The 14,833-nt window shown below is 35.4% G+C and overlaps 1 protein-coding gene across 5 annotated transcripts in view; it reads left to right on the top strand.

The window, feature by feature from the left end:
- The window catches only part of FAM135A (family with sequence similarity 135, member A), a 70,335-nt gene that overhangs the window by 21,490 nt on the left and 34,012 nt on the right, over positions 1 to 14,833 (top strand). For 3 of the 5 annotated variants that reach the window (XR_774246.1, XR_774245.1, XM_010565788.1), the window contains exons 3-10: positions 2,260 to 2,339; positions 5,556 to 5,695; positions 5,812 to 5,882; positions 6,196 to 6,369; positions 8,960 to 9,086; positions 9,455 to 9,608; positions 12,086 to 12,163; positions 14,255 to 14,304. Coding sequence is in view for 3 of the 5 variants with exons in the window: in XM_010565788.1 (XP_010564090.1) it covers positions 2,260 to 2,339; positions 5,556 to 5,695; positions 5,812 to 5,882; positions 6,196 to 6,369; positions 8,960 to 9,086; positions 9,455 to 9,608; positions 12,086 to 12,163; positions 14,255 to 14,304 (874 nt within the window). In the remaining 2 variants the exon portion in view is untranslated. The remainder of the gene's footprint in view (positions 1 to 2,259; positions 2,340 to 5,555; positions 5,696 to 5,811; positions 5,883 to 6,195; positions 6,370 to 8,959; positions 9,087 to 9,454; positions 9,609 to 12,085; positions 12,164 to 14,254; positions 14,305 to 14,833) is intronic. The other 2 variants (XM_010565790.1, XM_010565791.1) reach the window with 2 other exon arrangements.

Below are 14,833 nucleotides of genomic sequence, written 5' to 3'. Positions count from 1 at the left end.
TCTTATTGCATTAAGTAATAGGAATATCATGTTGCATGTTTTTTTCTGTTAAGTGCTCAGGGTTTTTTTTTTGCCTTTGCCTTTGCCTTTCATTTTACCTTGTTACAGTCCTAATTCGTTAATCTATCCACATTCGGTAAAGTTGTTAAGCTTTAGTTAAATTTATGCTCTGTAGAGCTGTCACGTGGTTCTAAACATGAACTGAGAATTATGCAGATTTTGGATATTTTAAAGTCTTATAAAGCGACCCAGTTTGGTAAGTTAGGGTGAGATGAAGTAAAATATCTGGCATGATATCTCTGAACTACTGAGACATAATACTTAGTATAAACCGTACCAACGATTTTGCATTCTTTTCGTAATACCTTAAGTAACAAGCAGTATGCTCTGCCATGGCAGGCTGGTCATTTGGATCATGGGAAGATGCAGCTTGTAGTGGTAGGGTGTCAGGCTCTTGATAAATGTTTACTGTGGATCCAGAAATGACACTGGGGCTGGTGGAAAGTATCTCCTTGCTGAGGCTATTATACATTATAGTGGATCGTGTGTCCTCAGTATAGGTGAAATGAGGAACTAATTGAATGATGGAAATCACATCTGACCCAGAGAAAAGGAGTAATCAGTGTACTAGATTGCATCCTCCTGGATTAATGTTGAGAGGGCTGTGTTAATCTCCTCAATTCCTTACACTCTTGGAGAAGATGACAGTGAAAGCTTAATGTTTTGATGTGGTTTTTTTAATCCAATACAAAATGAATTCATTTACTGTTTATGAATCAGTTAAGTGTATATGGAATCATGTTTGACCTATGGGTTTCTAAAAACAAAATATATCATTATTAGTTTGCAATAGGTTAAGTTTTATTCAATTTGTAAAAGGTAGGAGTCATTTTGCTGTCATCTCTTATCTCTAGCAACATCACTGGTTCGTTAAGTATCTTCTATTATAAAGCATCCTTTGATATATAGTTTTGAGCAGGCTAAAGTTGACTTTTTAATTTTGTGGAAGGATCAAATTAAAAATTTTTTTATTTATTGATTATTAGGCTAGTACACGGTTGCATCAGTTGCTAGCGAAGTCCTGGATGGTCAGCTTTAGGTGAAGTGTTAGAAGCCAAAATCAGAACAACACAATAGAGTAGTTTGGATTTGGATAGTGGGGGTGATAAAAATGAACCATAAGACCGTGTGTGGGTGTACATCATGAGTGGAATACAAAGAGTAAATTGCATACTCGTAAGGGCATTTAGGACCATGCTTCTGCCTAAAAAGGTGTTTTTTGTCTTCCTACTCTCTACTTGTGAATGTTCTTGCTCCCTCTCTTTCCTTGGTGTCAGTGGAGTTGTGTAGTGGGTATGGTAGGTCACGGCAGCTCACTGAGGAGCTGAAGCTAACCCCTTCAAACAAAAATAAATGATCTGAAATGGGATGAGACGAATAGAATGTGTCACCTAAGTGTATTTATAGGTGCTTGTGTTATGTAAAGACTTCCATAAAATCAGTATGGGTGACAATTAGGGATTTTTCATAGATGAAAATCAAAGTTGGAAACAGTATGGAGCTGAATAAGATTAAAAAATGTTTAAAGATGGGGGCAGAGACCCAAAAGACTTTTGTGTTGCCTTTTTAATTTTAGGCTTTAAGCCTGCAGTTCCTGCCTTTGATAGCATAAAGGCAATAGTACTGTGTCTTAACACTGCAAGTACCGTCATATTTTGTCTAGCGTGATCCTTAATTTGCACTTTTTAATATCTGGAGGCCACAAGCAATGTAGAGAGTGTCTGGTAAGCAGTGTGTTTTCTGGGGATCCGGGGGGGGGTGGGCAGGCTTGTTGCAGTTTCACAAATAGCTCCTTCAGCCACAGAACTGGCTACAGCAGCCCTGTAGATGTGCTACATGGTAGATCCTTCTGAGATGGTTGTAGTGTAGCGCCAATCCTGATTTTTCATGCGTATCAGTTCTCCAGTGTAGTTTACCATGTATCTCCATAAATATTTGCCCCAACACTGTGCGGCATGGAAAGACTAGCTCTGTGTTGAAGCTTCCTTCTTTTATTCACATTTGGCTGCTGCTCTAGTTAATGATTAAGGAAAAAAACCCAACAGGATGAAGAGTCAAAATAAGACCATTTTAATCTTTGTAGACTTCCTTGTGCTGCTCCTCCTTCCCACTCTCCATTCCTGCCTTTGTCATTGTACATATCTGTATATGGTAAATGAGATGTACGCATGTGTTGCAAACCACTGTCTTTTGCTTTAGCTTTTACCAGATTCGCGCATCCATGAAAATCCCTCCAAGAATTCCACACAAATTAGAAGCTAGCTTGTTACACGCAACTGGTAAGTGCAAAAACTTTTAGTGAATGAGGTCATTATCTTGCCTTGCTGATTACAGGAGTGTGCTTTTTGTCTTATATTGTTATAACTAATATAAAAGTGTTTCTAATTTTGTTATTAACACAATAAAAATATAAGTTGTTTCATGATGACCTGCTGAAAAACTAGCTTGTTCTTAGCAATGAGACTTAAAAGTTGATCACAGAATTTGTGTTACTGTTTTTCCTCTGTTAGTTCCCTTTGCTGGTAGCAAAACATGGTGATTCCTTTATATTAGTCTCTTCTGTTTTTTCCACTGATCTGCTCAGCCTTCTCCATGTTTCAGGCTAAGATGACCATGGGCAGATCTCATTTAAGTAGATACCTCAAAGTAGTGGAGGACTTCAGATACAGGCTCTTACACAGATTGCTAAGCCCATTTTTTTCCCCAAAAGACAACTTTGAAAGGATCCAGTCTTGCTGTTTTCAAACTTGCTCTCTTGCTTTCTGATGGTAATGTTGAAAATTGATTTAACCTCCTGAATAGAATTACCCACTCCCTCATCTTTTTTTCTGTTTTTAACCTAGCGCTCACTGTTGGTTTCTTTGTCCAGGCAAACTGAACCTGGAGAAACCTGTTAGTGCTCTCCTAATTCTGTGAAGCCCATACCTCCGCATGCTGTAAAAATGTGAAAAGCAAAAAATGAATTAAGTTTTCAAATGTCAGGTGGAATTCTTGGAATTGCAAGGAAGAAAAACCTACTACAGTCTGAGAAAATGTGATACGAGATTACTGAAACCTGAATTTTTGAAGCTATTTTAAAAGTAACTCTGAGTAGAACGACAATGTACATACTGAATTTTAGTCAAGCTTCCTGAATATTTCTTGGATTTGTGTGAAATAAATAAATTACTCCACTTCAAAGGCAAAGTTTAGTGTGGTTTAGGGAATTTAGCTCGGTTAAAGTGATCCTTTAGTAAAACATACTTTTTTGATAGTGTCACTTAATTATATGTTTAATATTGCTGAAAAAAAAAGTTTTTCCATTTCATGGTATATTTTAGAATGGTCTTCAGTTATTTTTTCAGAAAGCTGCAATCTTGTTAGTAAATTGTGACATATGTGTTAGCTTTTTTGTCACTAGGCATAAAGGATGTAAACATTTAAGACTGCAATTTGAGGTCCCGTGGTAATTTAAATCCAGTTTTCTTCCATTTCTATTTCCCACGTCCTTTAGTAGTTCACTAGAAGTGCTCAGGACCCAGAACAAGTGTCATTACAGAAGTGATACAGCAAGCCACTTGCTTTAGCTCCAGCCTCGTGAAGGTCTCCTGGCCTACCTTCTTGTAATTTGAAGGGAGATGTAGTCATGTTCTAGAAAGTTAAAAGAAAAATGTATGTAATTCTAGCCTGTATGAGGTCGTTTCAGATTTAAGGCTGTTCTGAATTCCTCCTCTCATCAGAAACTTGTGGCCGGTTTTTGGAAAAAATCCTGAAACAAAACAAAGCCCCAAAAAAGCAGGCTAGGAACAAGGTGTCTGTTTTTACAATGCAAGAATAAACTAATTCCACACTATTTTTTCCCCTCTGTTGTTGAGATGGCTTTTTGTGTGGATAGAAGCCTAGAAACAGTCTTGGCTAGTCAGTGCGTAGTCGACTTAAAAAATAGTAGTTCTGCCTTGCTGTCTTCACGTTTGTGAGACCTCGCTTCCCACGTAGATGTGGCTCAGCCTGTTCCTGGCGTCAGCTTTTCCTCTCCGATTCCTCTCTCACTTCTGAGGGTGCCGTTTCACGTTACACTGAAGTCAGCAGAACCGAGGGCTGTAACTTGGAGTTGGACACTGCTTAGGAAGTGGGACCTCGGCCACGTGTCTCCATTACTTCTTTTGTGTCAGACTGGAGTGGGAGATCCCTTTTGCTGATGCTGTGCAGTTGTTTCAGATTACATGTCATGTGAAACCATACCCGCTCTGCCCTTCACCTGTAACAGATGACACGGGTGTATATAAGCTGAAAGTGGCATTGTACATAGGGGAATTACACTTTAGTGATTCAGCCTTTGTAAGCATTTTGTCCAGGAGGACACCTAAATTGATGATACGTATGAAAGCACTTCAGCAAAACCCAGTATTTTTACTTGTTTCTAGTTTCTGAAGGGAAGATGAACTGAGATGTTCTGAAGACTATAGAGTGAGAATGTTTGTTAGGTGCAGTGATTTTCTATCAGAGGCCTGCGGACCCCAAATCTGTAAAGGGCAAACTTTGCAGATTATTTTGTTTTTCTCTTCTTTTGTGGATTCCTTTGAAGTAATCTATTAAGAAGAATCAAAAGAATTTAAAAAAAATCTTTTGCACCCCCATTTACACAATTTCTAAGATTTTGTATTCTGGAAGAGGTTAATGTTATTGAGCCTGCTTGTTTAGGGGAGTGATAAGAAAGTGTTGGTATTTCTGTTACTTCTGTTCTTCCAAATTCCCAACATCTTCCTGTTGTTTCACAGGATAGGGCCTGTCATGGTATTTCCTGTGTGGTAAACCCTTGCTATTATGCGAAATACTTCCTCAAAAACTGTTTTAAACCATGCCCTTTCTCATTTCTTCTACAAGTCGTATAACCTTTTTGGCAAAAGATTCTCCAACCATTTATCCCACTTTTCTGAACTCTTTTTGATGAGCAGGGTCTGGACTGAAAGCAGAAGTGTCGTATCGAATGAGAAATGTAAGGTTCAGGTCATACGCTTGGAACTGGTCTGGCCAGAGTAGTATGCAAAGATCTGGAAGGAAAGAAGGAACCACCTTTGTTGTTGATTAATTCAGTGGAATGGTATATGTCATTTAAACTCTTTGCCTCATCTGTAGGTAATTAAGAGCTCTCAGTGTGGTTAAACCTTGCAATGCAAATCAACATGAATGCTGGATGAAACAAGACAAATTTCAGGATTCTTATTAGAATTTTTGATGCCTAGAATGTCTTACTGCAATTTGGAACAAAGCAAAAATTCTTCAGTCGAGAACTTACATTAAAAGCAAATTACACTAAAAATATTGATACAGTATTTCTTTGAAACAAAATGCACTTCTTCAAACAGTTGCTGACTGAAATGGGAACTGCTGACATTGTTGGTGTTACAGTTTTAATAGTGGTCATGAAACTGATAGGAACAATAGTTCCACTTATTAGCTGCTCTGGTGTTTCCAAATTCTAGGCCAATTATATTAATACTTGTTTCTCTTTTCAGGTGCAGATCTTGCCTTTCCTGCTTCAATCCATGACAATATAGTTTGCAGTAAAACATTTCAGATTCTTTACAAAAATGAGGAAGTTTCTGTGAATGACGTGATGATTTTCAAAATAAAAATGCTGTTAGATGAGAGGAAGGTAATCTGCCATTCAACTTTACTATATTCAGATAATTAAGTCTTTGTTGTGTACAGTTTGGATTAGTATAAACAAGGGACCTGAAAAGATTTCATGCTTCTACAATTTCTTTTTAGATTGAGGAGTCTCTTAATGAAATGAATTTTCTGCTAACATTAGATCTACATTTCACGGATACAGACTATTCGTAAGTTTAAATATAGAAGATTTTATTAAAGCAATGATATATGTTAACTCTTTAAACTGATTAAATCTGTATTATATATAGGCATAGTGTGATCGTATTGGACATATGTGAGAGTAAAAAAGAAATCCAATGCTGAAGTCTGTTAAGATTTCATAACTGGTTTGTCTCATTTTGATTTTTTTTTTTTTTTTCTTCTTCCTGGGGGAGATGTCATTGCATTCCAAAGTATAGACAGACCTATGCTAAATTGCTACCTTGCACTTTAAATATGATTGTTCTAATTGTATGTTGTTTTGTTTTAATTTCTTTTTAGACCCGATGACCTGAGCACACTACAGCCAATTAGTAGCCGAACTTTAAAGTTGCACTTTAACTTACACCGGGGCCTTCATCATTACGTCAATGTTATGTTTGATTACTTCCACCTTTCTGTCATATCAGTTATAGTCCATGCTTCTTTGGTTGCTCTGCATCAGCCATTGATAAGGTAATCTCTTGTTAATAAAATACAAATAAATTATTGAGTGTCCAAATGGAAATGTTACAAAAATAGAATACTTGGGAAGGAGTTAAATCTATGGGCAATATAGTTTTCTTTATGATGATATTGGAATTCAGGGCCCAGAGGGATGAGAAACTTCTTGTTTCAAAGTTACCTGGGACAAATTTTGAGTTTGTTTTTGTTACAAATAAGAGCATGTAGTGTAGAAGAATAATACCCAAGACCGGAGAAGATGAGGAGTGTATAAATATCTGTATTTATACACTTATATTTACATGTATAAATACTTACATATTTTCTTAATCAGGAAGATCTGCTGCTCACTCTAGTTAGTGACTGAAATAAGTGCCATTAATACAACAAATAGGGCATCTTCTGTTAGCTATCTTCACAGTTTTCAGTTACTACTGTAATGTCAGTGATGTCTGCAAATGATGCACTTAGCAATTTCTGAAGTAAATGGAACCAGAAAATTTAATTTTCTTTTTAAAATAGCTTTTGCTTATTTTTTACTGAAGCCTTTTTATTTCATTCACTTGCGTCACCCTTTGCAGTCTCTGTTTACCTCTCTTCTCTGTCTCAGAAGTAAGTGTGAAAAAGGGCCATACAGTCAGTCACACATATGAAGTGTTCTTTGCACAGCTTTTTCTTTAGCATATCCATCTTTGCCTTCTTTCATGGTCTTCAAATACTCCATGCTACTTCCCCCAGGTTTCTTCATATTCAAGTTCAGTCCAAACTTTTAGCCCACTGCTTGTCCCTGTCTTCATATCATGGAAAGCTATGTCTCTGTGTATGTTAGACGGCTGTTCCGTGCACTAGGACTGTGCTGGTTTGGAGGATTCAACTGGCTTTTTTTCTTTTTTGTCTTTTTCCCCCTCCAAGTTGGATTGTTTTGGTGATGTGTTTTAGGCATGGTTATATAGTAACTGAACCGGCACATCTGAATGGATGGCACAGCATTATTTGGGAGGGGAACAAGTACTGAGGAGGTGGGAATTATCTTAAGCTAGTATTGTTGTTGAAGACTTCATCTGATAAAATAATGCAGTTAAAGTAGCAGCATGTATGTAAAGCGTAAGTTGTCACACTGTACCACAAGTGAAATTCAGGCATTTCACCTGTATTGATCCCATAGCTGTAGAGGTGAACTTCCCTTCATTGTCAAAAAAACGAAAACCAGGTTTTGTTACTATCAGTCAGAAATGTTATTGTCCCTGCTGACTTTTTAAAAGGTTGCAGAAAATCTGAGGGTTTTCACACATTTTTTTTCCTGTTTCTGGCTTTTCAAGTGATGATACAATAAGGCTATTTGATTTTAAACCTCAACTTAACATAGCTTGTGTGAGGAGATACTGAAACAAAATAGCAACTTCCATGCTGCTTCTATTATCTTTAGAGTAGAATGTTACTGGTGTCCACAAAATTATTTTAAGCATCCAAATTGTCTTTTGAATCAGTTTGAGGTGTGGGGAGAGGAAGAAACCTCCAAATTTACAGTGTTTCATTTCAGCTGAGCTACCCCATATTGTGATATTTAGCGAATACTTTATAGTTGCCTTGTCCATATCTGGCTTGCTTTTCTGGAGCACCTCTTTCTGAAAAACCTGAACGTTGCAGACTTCACTCCACTTTGTCCTCCGGGCTTTCCTGGGTGACAGTTTGCTCCTTTGTTTGGGTCACGCTCACATTATTGGCACCCCTTCCTTTCTGAGGGGGTTACTTTTTGAGTGTTTTTATTTTCAGAGTAGCATCCAGGTTCACCTTCTCTTGGGAACAGCCAGTATTAACGCCTTCCTCGAAAGAGAGGAGATAATTCCACTTGGTTACAGCCCTGGAGTCCTGTACAATCTACTCTTTTTATTAACCTGTCATTGCTTATTTCTGCCCATTACCTAAAAGCCTGCACTTTCCGCGTTCATTCATCTTTTGTTCATTTTTCCTGGTTCTTTCTTCTCACAAGGCTACTACTGCAGGATGCTCTGTTCTCCCAGGGGTTCAGGATGGGCTCTCCTCCTCAGTAGCCAGAGGTCAGGCATCCCTTAGGAAAAGAGTAATGACAGTTTGTGTGACAGCTTTCCAGGTGCTTGCTACTGCTTCAGCAGCAAAGTTGGCAGAAAATGAATGCTTCTTACCTGTTACAGTTCAAAATTTATCTCTATGGCTTAAACTTTCAGGAATATTGTTTAAATTAGTTGAGGTTTGCATTGGAAATAATGAGGAAGAGCTTCTACAATCTCCTGGCACAGTCTGCTGACCTTCATGGTGAGAGATGGCAACAGAACAGCTGAGGGTAATAATTTCTTAAATTTCTCCAACTAGCTGGAGACGTGCTTTGAAGAGAACTGCTTTAGAAGCATTGCTCCCCTAGCACAGCACCAGAAACTTAACTGAGGTATCTGGGCCATCCTGAGGGGTTTTAAAAAAGCAGCCCACCGTGCTAGGAACTTCCAGGATCTTACTGAGGGTCCTTGTCTCTACTGCTTTTCAAGAAAAATCAAGAATTTGTTTTAACTATGATAGTTTTGTGACATATGGTATGTTCAAATTATCAGTTCATTTGTGCTTTTTGCAGTTTTCCTCGCCCGGTGAAGAATACATGGTTGAACAGGAATGCACCAGCACAAAACAGGGACTCTGTGATTCCTTCTCTTGAAAGTGTGGTCTTTGGCAATAACTACACAAAACAGTTATCAGCAGATGTAAGAATATATCAGTTTAAGATTTTATTTGTATTTTGTTGGGCAGTGTGAATTTTATCTTATCTGCAGAAAAATAAAGAATGAACTCTGTTAGAGTTACTTTGGTGTGCCACATGATACAGGAAATGAGAAAAATTGTTCCAAAAGGCTACGTTACATGCTTGAGGAACATGCAGATGGAAAGCTTACAATATTAAGTGTTTAACTTTCTTCTTTAATATATTGCAATCCACTGAAAATTGCAAAAATGCAGATGAGGTTTGTGAAAAGAGGCAATTTGCTTATCTGTCTTTTTAGTTATTTAGTGTTAACACTTCATTTACTGTACAAAATTAATATGTGCCTCATCTTTTTTTCTGTTTCTTTAGGGTTGCAGTTTTGTTGTTTCAGAGTCTTTCCTCAGCCATGCCTATAATTTCCACTACACTCTCTGTGCCAGTTTGCTGCTTGCTTTCAAAGGGTTACATAGCTATTTCATTATGATAACAAAGGAGCTCCCCTCTTCTCACCGAATAGAACTGGGTATGTTGAATTTAATAAAATGTATCACTTTCCTATTGATGTTTATAAAGATTACCCCTCTTCTAGACTAAACTAGCACTGATTTCATACATCTTGTATATCTAAAATATTTTTGCTCAAACTGAGCTGGAATTTAATAACTCACAAAAAAAAGAAACAAGTACTGTCACGTTACTAATAAAATTAGGAGATAACAGACTGAATTTATGGAAATATATTTTTTTCTTGTTGGTCTTGATTTGCCCTGTTATTTCAAATCGCTGTATTTAGTGGTGAGAAAATTAGAGAAACTCTTAATCCAAGTAACATGCTGCACTTGGTTGTTATAAGGAAACATTGTATATTTGTACAGAAATTGGAACTCTGTAAGGTTTGATTTAAGATGAATATTACAATGGAAACTTACATGAAAAAAGACCTACAAGAAGAAATTGCTTCTGGCTCAGTTCACAGTGTAGCTTTTTTAACAGACTTAGTTACCTAAGAATTAGGAAATTATCTGAATAGGCAAGAACTGTTTCTATAAAACTGAGCAGCTAAAATAGGCTTTCAGAGAAGCTATGTCATTACTAAAGTTAAAATTAAACTCTTACAGGACAGTCTTATGGAAAGAAATTTAAGTTTTGTGGCAGTGAAGACTTCCACTAGCTACATTTGTTAAGAGTAACTGTGAAAATATTACATGAAATGTAATGTATGGAAACGTATGTTACATTTCTGTAGAATGCAGGTATATTAGAGAGCCTAGCCTCAACTTGTGAACTAGGAAAGCGGTAGAAGTAAAAAAGGAAAATACATTGGCATTATAAAGGATGATTTAGACTTTTTCCTCATCCAGCATATAACTTTTAATCATGTAAAGTTCTATTTAAATGCAAAAAATAGATCTTTTGGAATTTACATTGCTTGTAGACAGCATTTACTGATTTTTGTATTGTTTAATTTTACCAATGTTAAAACTAAGCATTATGAAACAATAAGGTTGGAAATTGAGATATGAAAGCTATTTTAAAAATGTGATGTGGTCAATTAGTGATTCAAACAAAGAAAGTTTCACTTGTATATTACAAAATACAAAGCTACTTTTTGAAAAAAAGTTTTTTTTGAGGGGGAGAGTGCATTACAAATCTGTGCATAGAAAAATACCAGAAACTGAGGCTTTTTCTTTGTAGAAGCAAAAACACTGCTACAGTTATGGTGCAAAGAATATTTCTGTGTCAGTTATCTTAATCTTGATATGGAGGGGAACACCCTACTAAAGGAATGACTCAACTCTTAGTCTTCCTTTTAAGGACAAAATGTGCTTTTTTCCCAAATGCAATCTGTTGGCACTATTGTTGTTGTAAGGGTAGGCTTAGACTAAATCACGATGCTTAAATGTTTCAGATAGGACCTTCAATTCCCCTAAAGCATTGCTACAAAATATATATGTAATAGAAAAAAGCCAGCCATTGAGTTGCATAGTTGGGTTGTATCTTTCAAACATGATTGAAGTCACCAAAATCATTTTCATAAGCTTCAGTGGAACTTGAGTTAGACCTTTTGTCATTTCTGTGGGTAATTTAGCTTACCTTTAAGAATGCAAGCTTGAACAGAAACGCTCAAAATAAATATATGAAGAGAAAATTACTACTTACATTTAGCATTCATTGTACGTATTCTGCTGACGGTTTGTTTCCTGTGGGGGTTTTTTTTGTTATTTTTTAAGTCTCTGCTAGAATTACTTTGTTTTCTTATTTGTAAATCTTTTTTTTTAATTTATTTCAGTTATTTTGTATATACATTGATTGGGACAATGATATAATAAAAAGGACTAATGCTACTATTACTCACAATTTGCTCTTGAAAAATAACTAATGCCTACCATTAACACTAATTTTTCTAAAATCCGTAAACAGTAAAAAAAAAAAGCTGTGTTTCTGTGATGTCTGTAAGGAGATTGAAGCTCTTTGGACTTTACGAAATACACAATTGTTACTTGCATTTATTTTTAATTTTTGAAGTAAATGAACTGTTTTATAGTGGAGATTTTATGTGTGAAGTTTAAATGGCCATTGCAGAAGAGAATCTCAAGTCCTGTTTGAATCCCAGAATCGTCACTTTTTTGTTTTAAATTAAATTATGATATCTTTAATTTTGTTTCTTCTGTTTGCTTTGCTATTGCTCTGTCATATAATTTTAAGGCAAGACAGTGATTTTGCAGAAGCATGTGCAGACAACTGTTGGACTCGATAACTGTAATTGAGCATTTAAGCGTTATTGGTTTCAGGAAATAAAAAATACTAGCTTAATGTATATCACGAGTGATATCTAATCTGGAAACTACACTAAAATTATATGCTTTCATGTACTGATCTAACTGCACTAATTGCTAGGCTAGCAATAAGCTTTTTTACTAACTTTAAGGCAAATAATAAATCACAGATGAAAAAAAGGAGTGTAGTAACTAGTCATGTGTGTGCAATCCCTGTAACTAGCCAAGGCCAGCATGCAGGTCCTTTATGAACGCCTTCTCAGAAGAAAATATCCACGAACCCAGAGAGACGCCTACCTAGGTATGTTATCAAAGCAGGTGATATAACCCCTCAGATTTTTATTAATAATATAAAATATTATATTCTTATTAATAATACAAAATATTACATTCTTTTGTAAACAGGATCACTATTTCACTATTCAGGCATAGTGAACCTATGTTGAACTCTGATGAAGTCTGCAGAATTAAGCTACTTATTTCTAGGCTGAATATAGATAATAAAATGAGAAATCATTACTGTTTTTTGGTTTAGTGTTGTTCTACTTTACTAAAGAAAAATGATTGAAGAGTTCAGTCAGTTGTCACCATTTAAATAAAATAGCTAAAAATTATAGTTTCATTTAATTCATCACAGACTATTTTTTAGATAGTTAAAGACTAATACCTTTTCTTCCTGAGAAATCTTCAGGTTGCTTCTGGTATCTCAAGCCTTGATTCTTCTAAACACTACACAAGACATTCTCAAAGCTTAATGTGCATTTGTCCATATCTAAATGGCCAGTTCTCCCTTCAGAGAGTGTCAGTGTTGGCCTGATGCTAGTTTTAAAAAGAAAACAAAACTGTTTTTTAGCAGAGCCTGCAAAATTACATCAGATGTTTGCTGGGTTAACGTTACTGCTGTAGAATGTTAGCATTTAATTTCCTTTTGTCTCGTATTGTCTATTCTCTTTTTTTTTTTTTTTTTTTTTAAATATAACACTGTAATTCGGGATTTTCCATAATGATTTTAGACTTCAGAGTTTTCAATGTTGTTCAAAGCCTATTCTCAATTGCAGTGTGACAAATAAGATAAATAATCAGTATTGTGTTTCCTAAGTAAACCATTTAATTTTTTCACTAAGGACAAAATTTGTGTGGCCACAAACACACCAAAAGTAGTACCATATCTTAAACTGTTTTCATATATTTTCAGAATAATTATCATAAAGTACTGTTTAGCTAACACAGCTGTATGTAGTTTCTTTCAAAAACATTTCCAAACTTGTTTCTGAGAACTTCATGCATTTCTGCAATTTGCATATTTTCTCAGAACTTTGAGTTGTGCGAGTTAATTTGTTTGGCATTAAGTTTAAACCTAAGTATAATGGATGCAATTAGTTGAAAACCAATATATGTTTACTGAATCTAGGTGGTATCATTTGAAGACAAGTTGATTAAACACTGTTGCCATTGTAAACCTATGTTAATTACCTGTATCCTAAATGTATTTTTGTGGGTTTCGAGGCATGTTTGGTTGGTGTATGTTTTCAAGAACATTGTAGGTTTTTTCCTTAATACTGTGTTTCAAAAATGGATTTAAATATAAATACTTGTTACAGACAATTTTAGGCTTTATAAATTGTTCCCTTATTACTGGTACCTCAGATGTAGAAGGAAATCAAAACATAGTACTAAATTATTCTTTAATTGATCAGATTCCCTTAAATAGACTAGGAATGATTAACAAGGAAAAACATCATACATGAAGGAATAAATCTGTTTTCATTATAAGTCATTCAAGGTTCACATCCAGTTTAAGCTGCCATACCATGAAAGACTGATTTGCTCTTAACATTGAGCTATTGAAAGATCAATTGAACAACAGTTTTATTTTAGTCAAAATCTAATTCCTCAGTTAATTAAGGAATTGAATTTATATTCATGTAGCTTGCAAATCAGTTAAATAATATACCTTTAGAAAAATGGTATTGGAATAAGATATCTCTGGAAAATCTGATGTAGAAGAGGAATTGTATTACCTTGGTTGTGAACGATGACATTGCTGCTGAATAGCTGAGCAGCTGTCAATGGATAATCTGCAAACTGTATCATCTAAATTACAGTATTTTCAAGTATAATTCTGAATGGAAAATTGGTATCCTTGATACTCAATTGCAAAACTTTTTTTTATTAGTTGTGCCCTGTCCTCAGTCTCAGAAATTACTAAGAAATTATTTTAATGAGAGTTTATAATTTACTTGATTTAAAGTTGACTGTGGCACTTAATATGGCTTCAAGTTTTATTTGGTGGGTTCTTTTTTGTGTTTTAAAATTGTTCTGTGAGATAACTGGTTTTACTCTGCAACTTGGAAAGTACATTTTTCATGAATATGTCCTCTCATCTTTCCAGAAAACATAGATGTAGAAGTTCGTCTTGCAGAATTGTGTGAAGAAGTAAAGGTACAATATTTCCATGTATTTATTAAGTGAAGTAACTATAAAAGTTGAGTATGCTCATTTCATATGCTACTTGGGAATAAACTGTTTCAGTGATAACATCCTGTATATGGTTTGCCAACACTTATTTCAGCTCTTCCTCATTCAAAGAGAAATTGCTCAACTGACTCCAAAACTTAATTATTGATCTGGTGGCTTGGCATGTCAGAAGTAGCCATAGTAACTTTTGTATGTCATGAAACTGAAGATTATAGAAAGGTGGATTACTTGTATGAAAATCACATTTTGAATTTTCTGCATTTGTAATTTGAATTATTTGTTTTTTATGGTATCAAATAACAATGTTAGAAGATCAAGCAGTATTAGTAAGTTGTACAAAAGCAGATTCTCCAAGTCATCCCCTCATCTGGAAGGACTTGTCCTGATGCTGTCTCCTTCTCCTGTTTTCCCTACATTCTCAAGGAAACACTACTTCAGATTCTTTAAAATTTGTCTCCCCAACTCTCTCCTTAGTCAGAACTAGCCCTAGCTG

This window comes from Haliaeetus leucocephalus, unplaced genomic scaffold, assembly GCF_000737465.1.
Source record: "Haliaeetus leucocephalus isolate CR32 unplaced genomic scaffold, Haliaeetus_leucocephalus-4.0 Scaffold195, whole genome shotgun sequence".
NCBI lineage: Eukaryota > Metazoa > Chordata > Aves > Accipitriformes > Accipitridae > Haliaeetus > Haliaeetus leucocephalus.
This window is presented reverse-complemented; position numbering and strand designations above follow the sequence as displayed.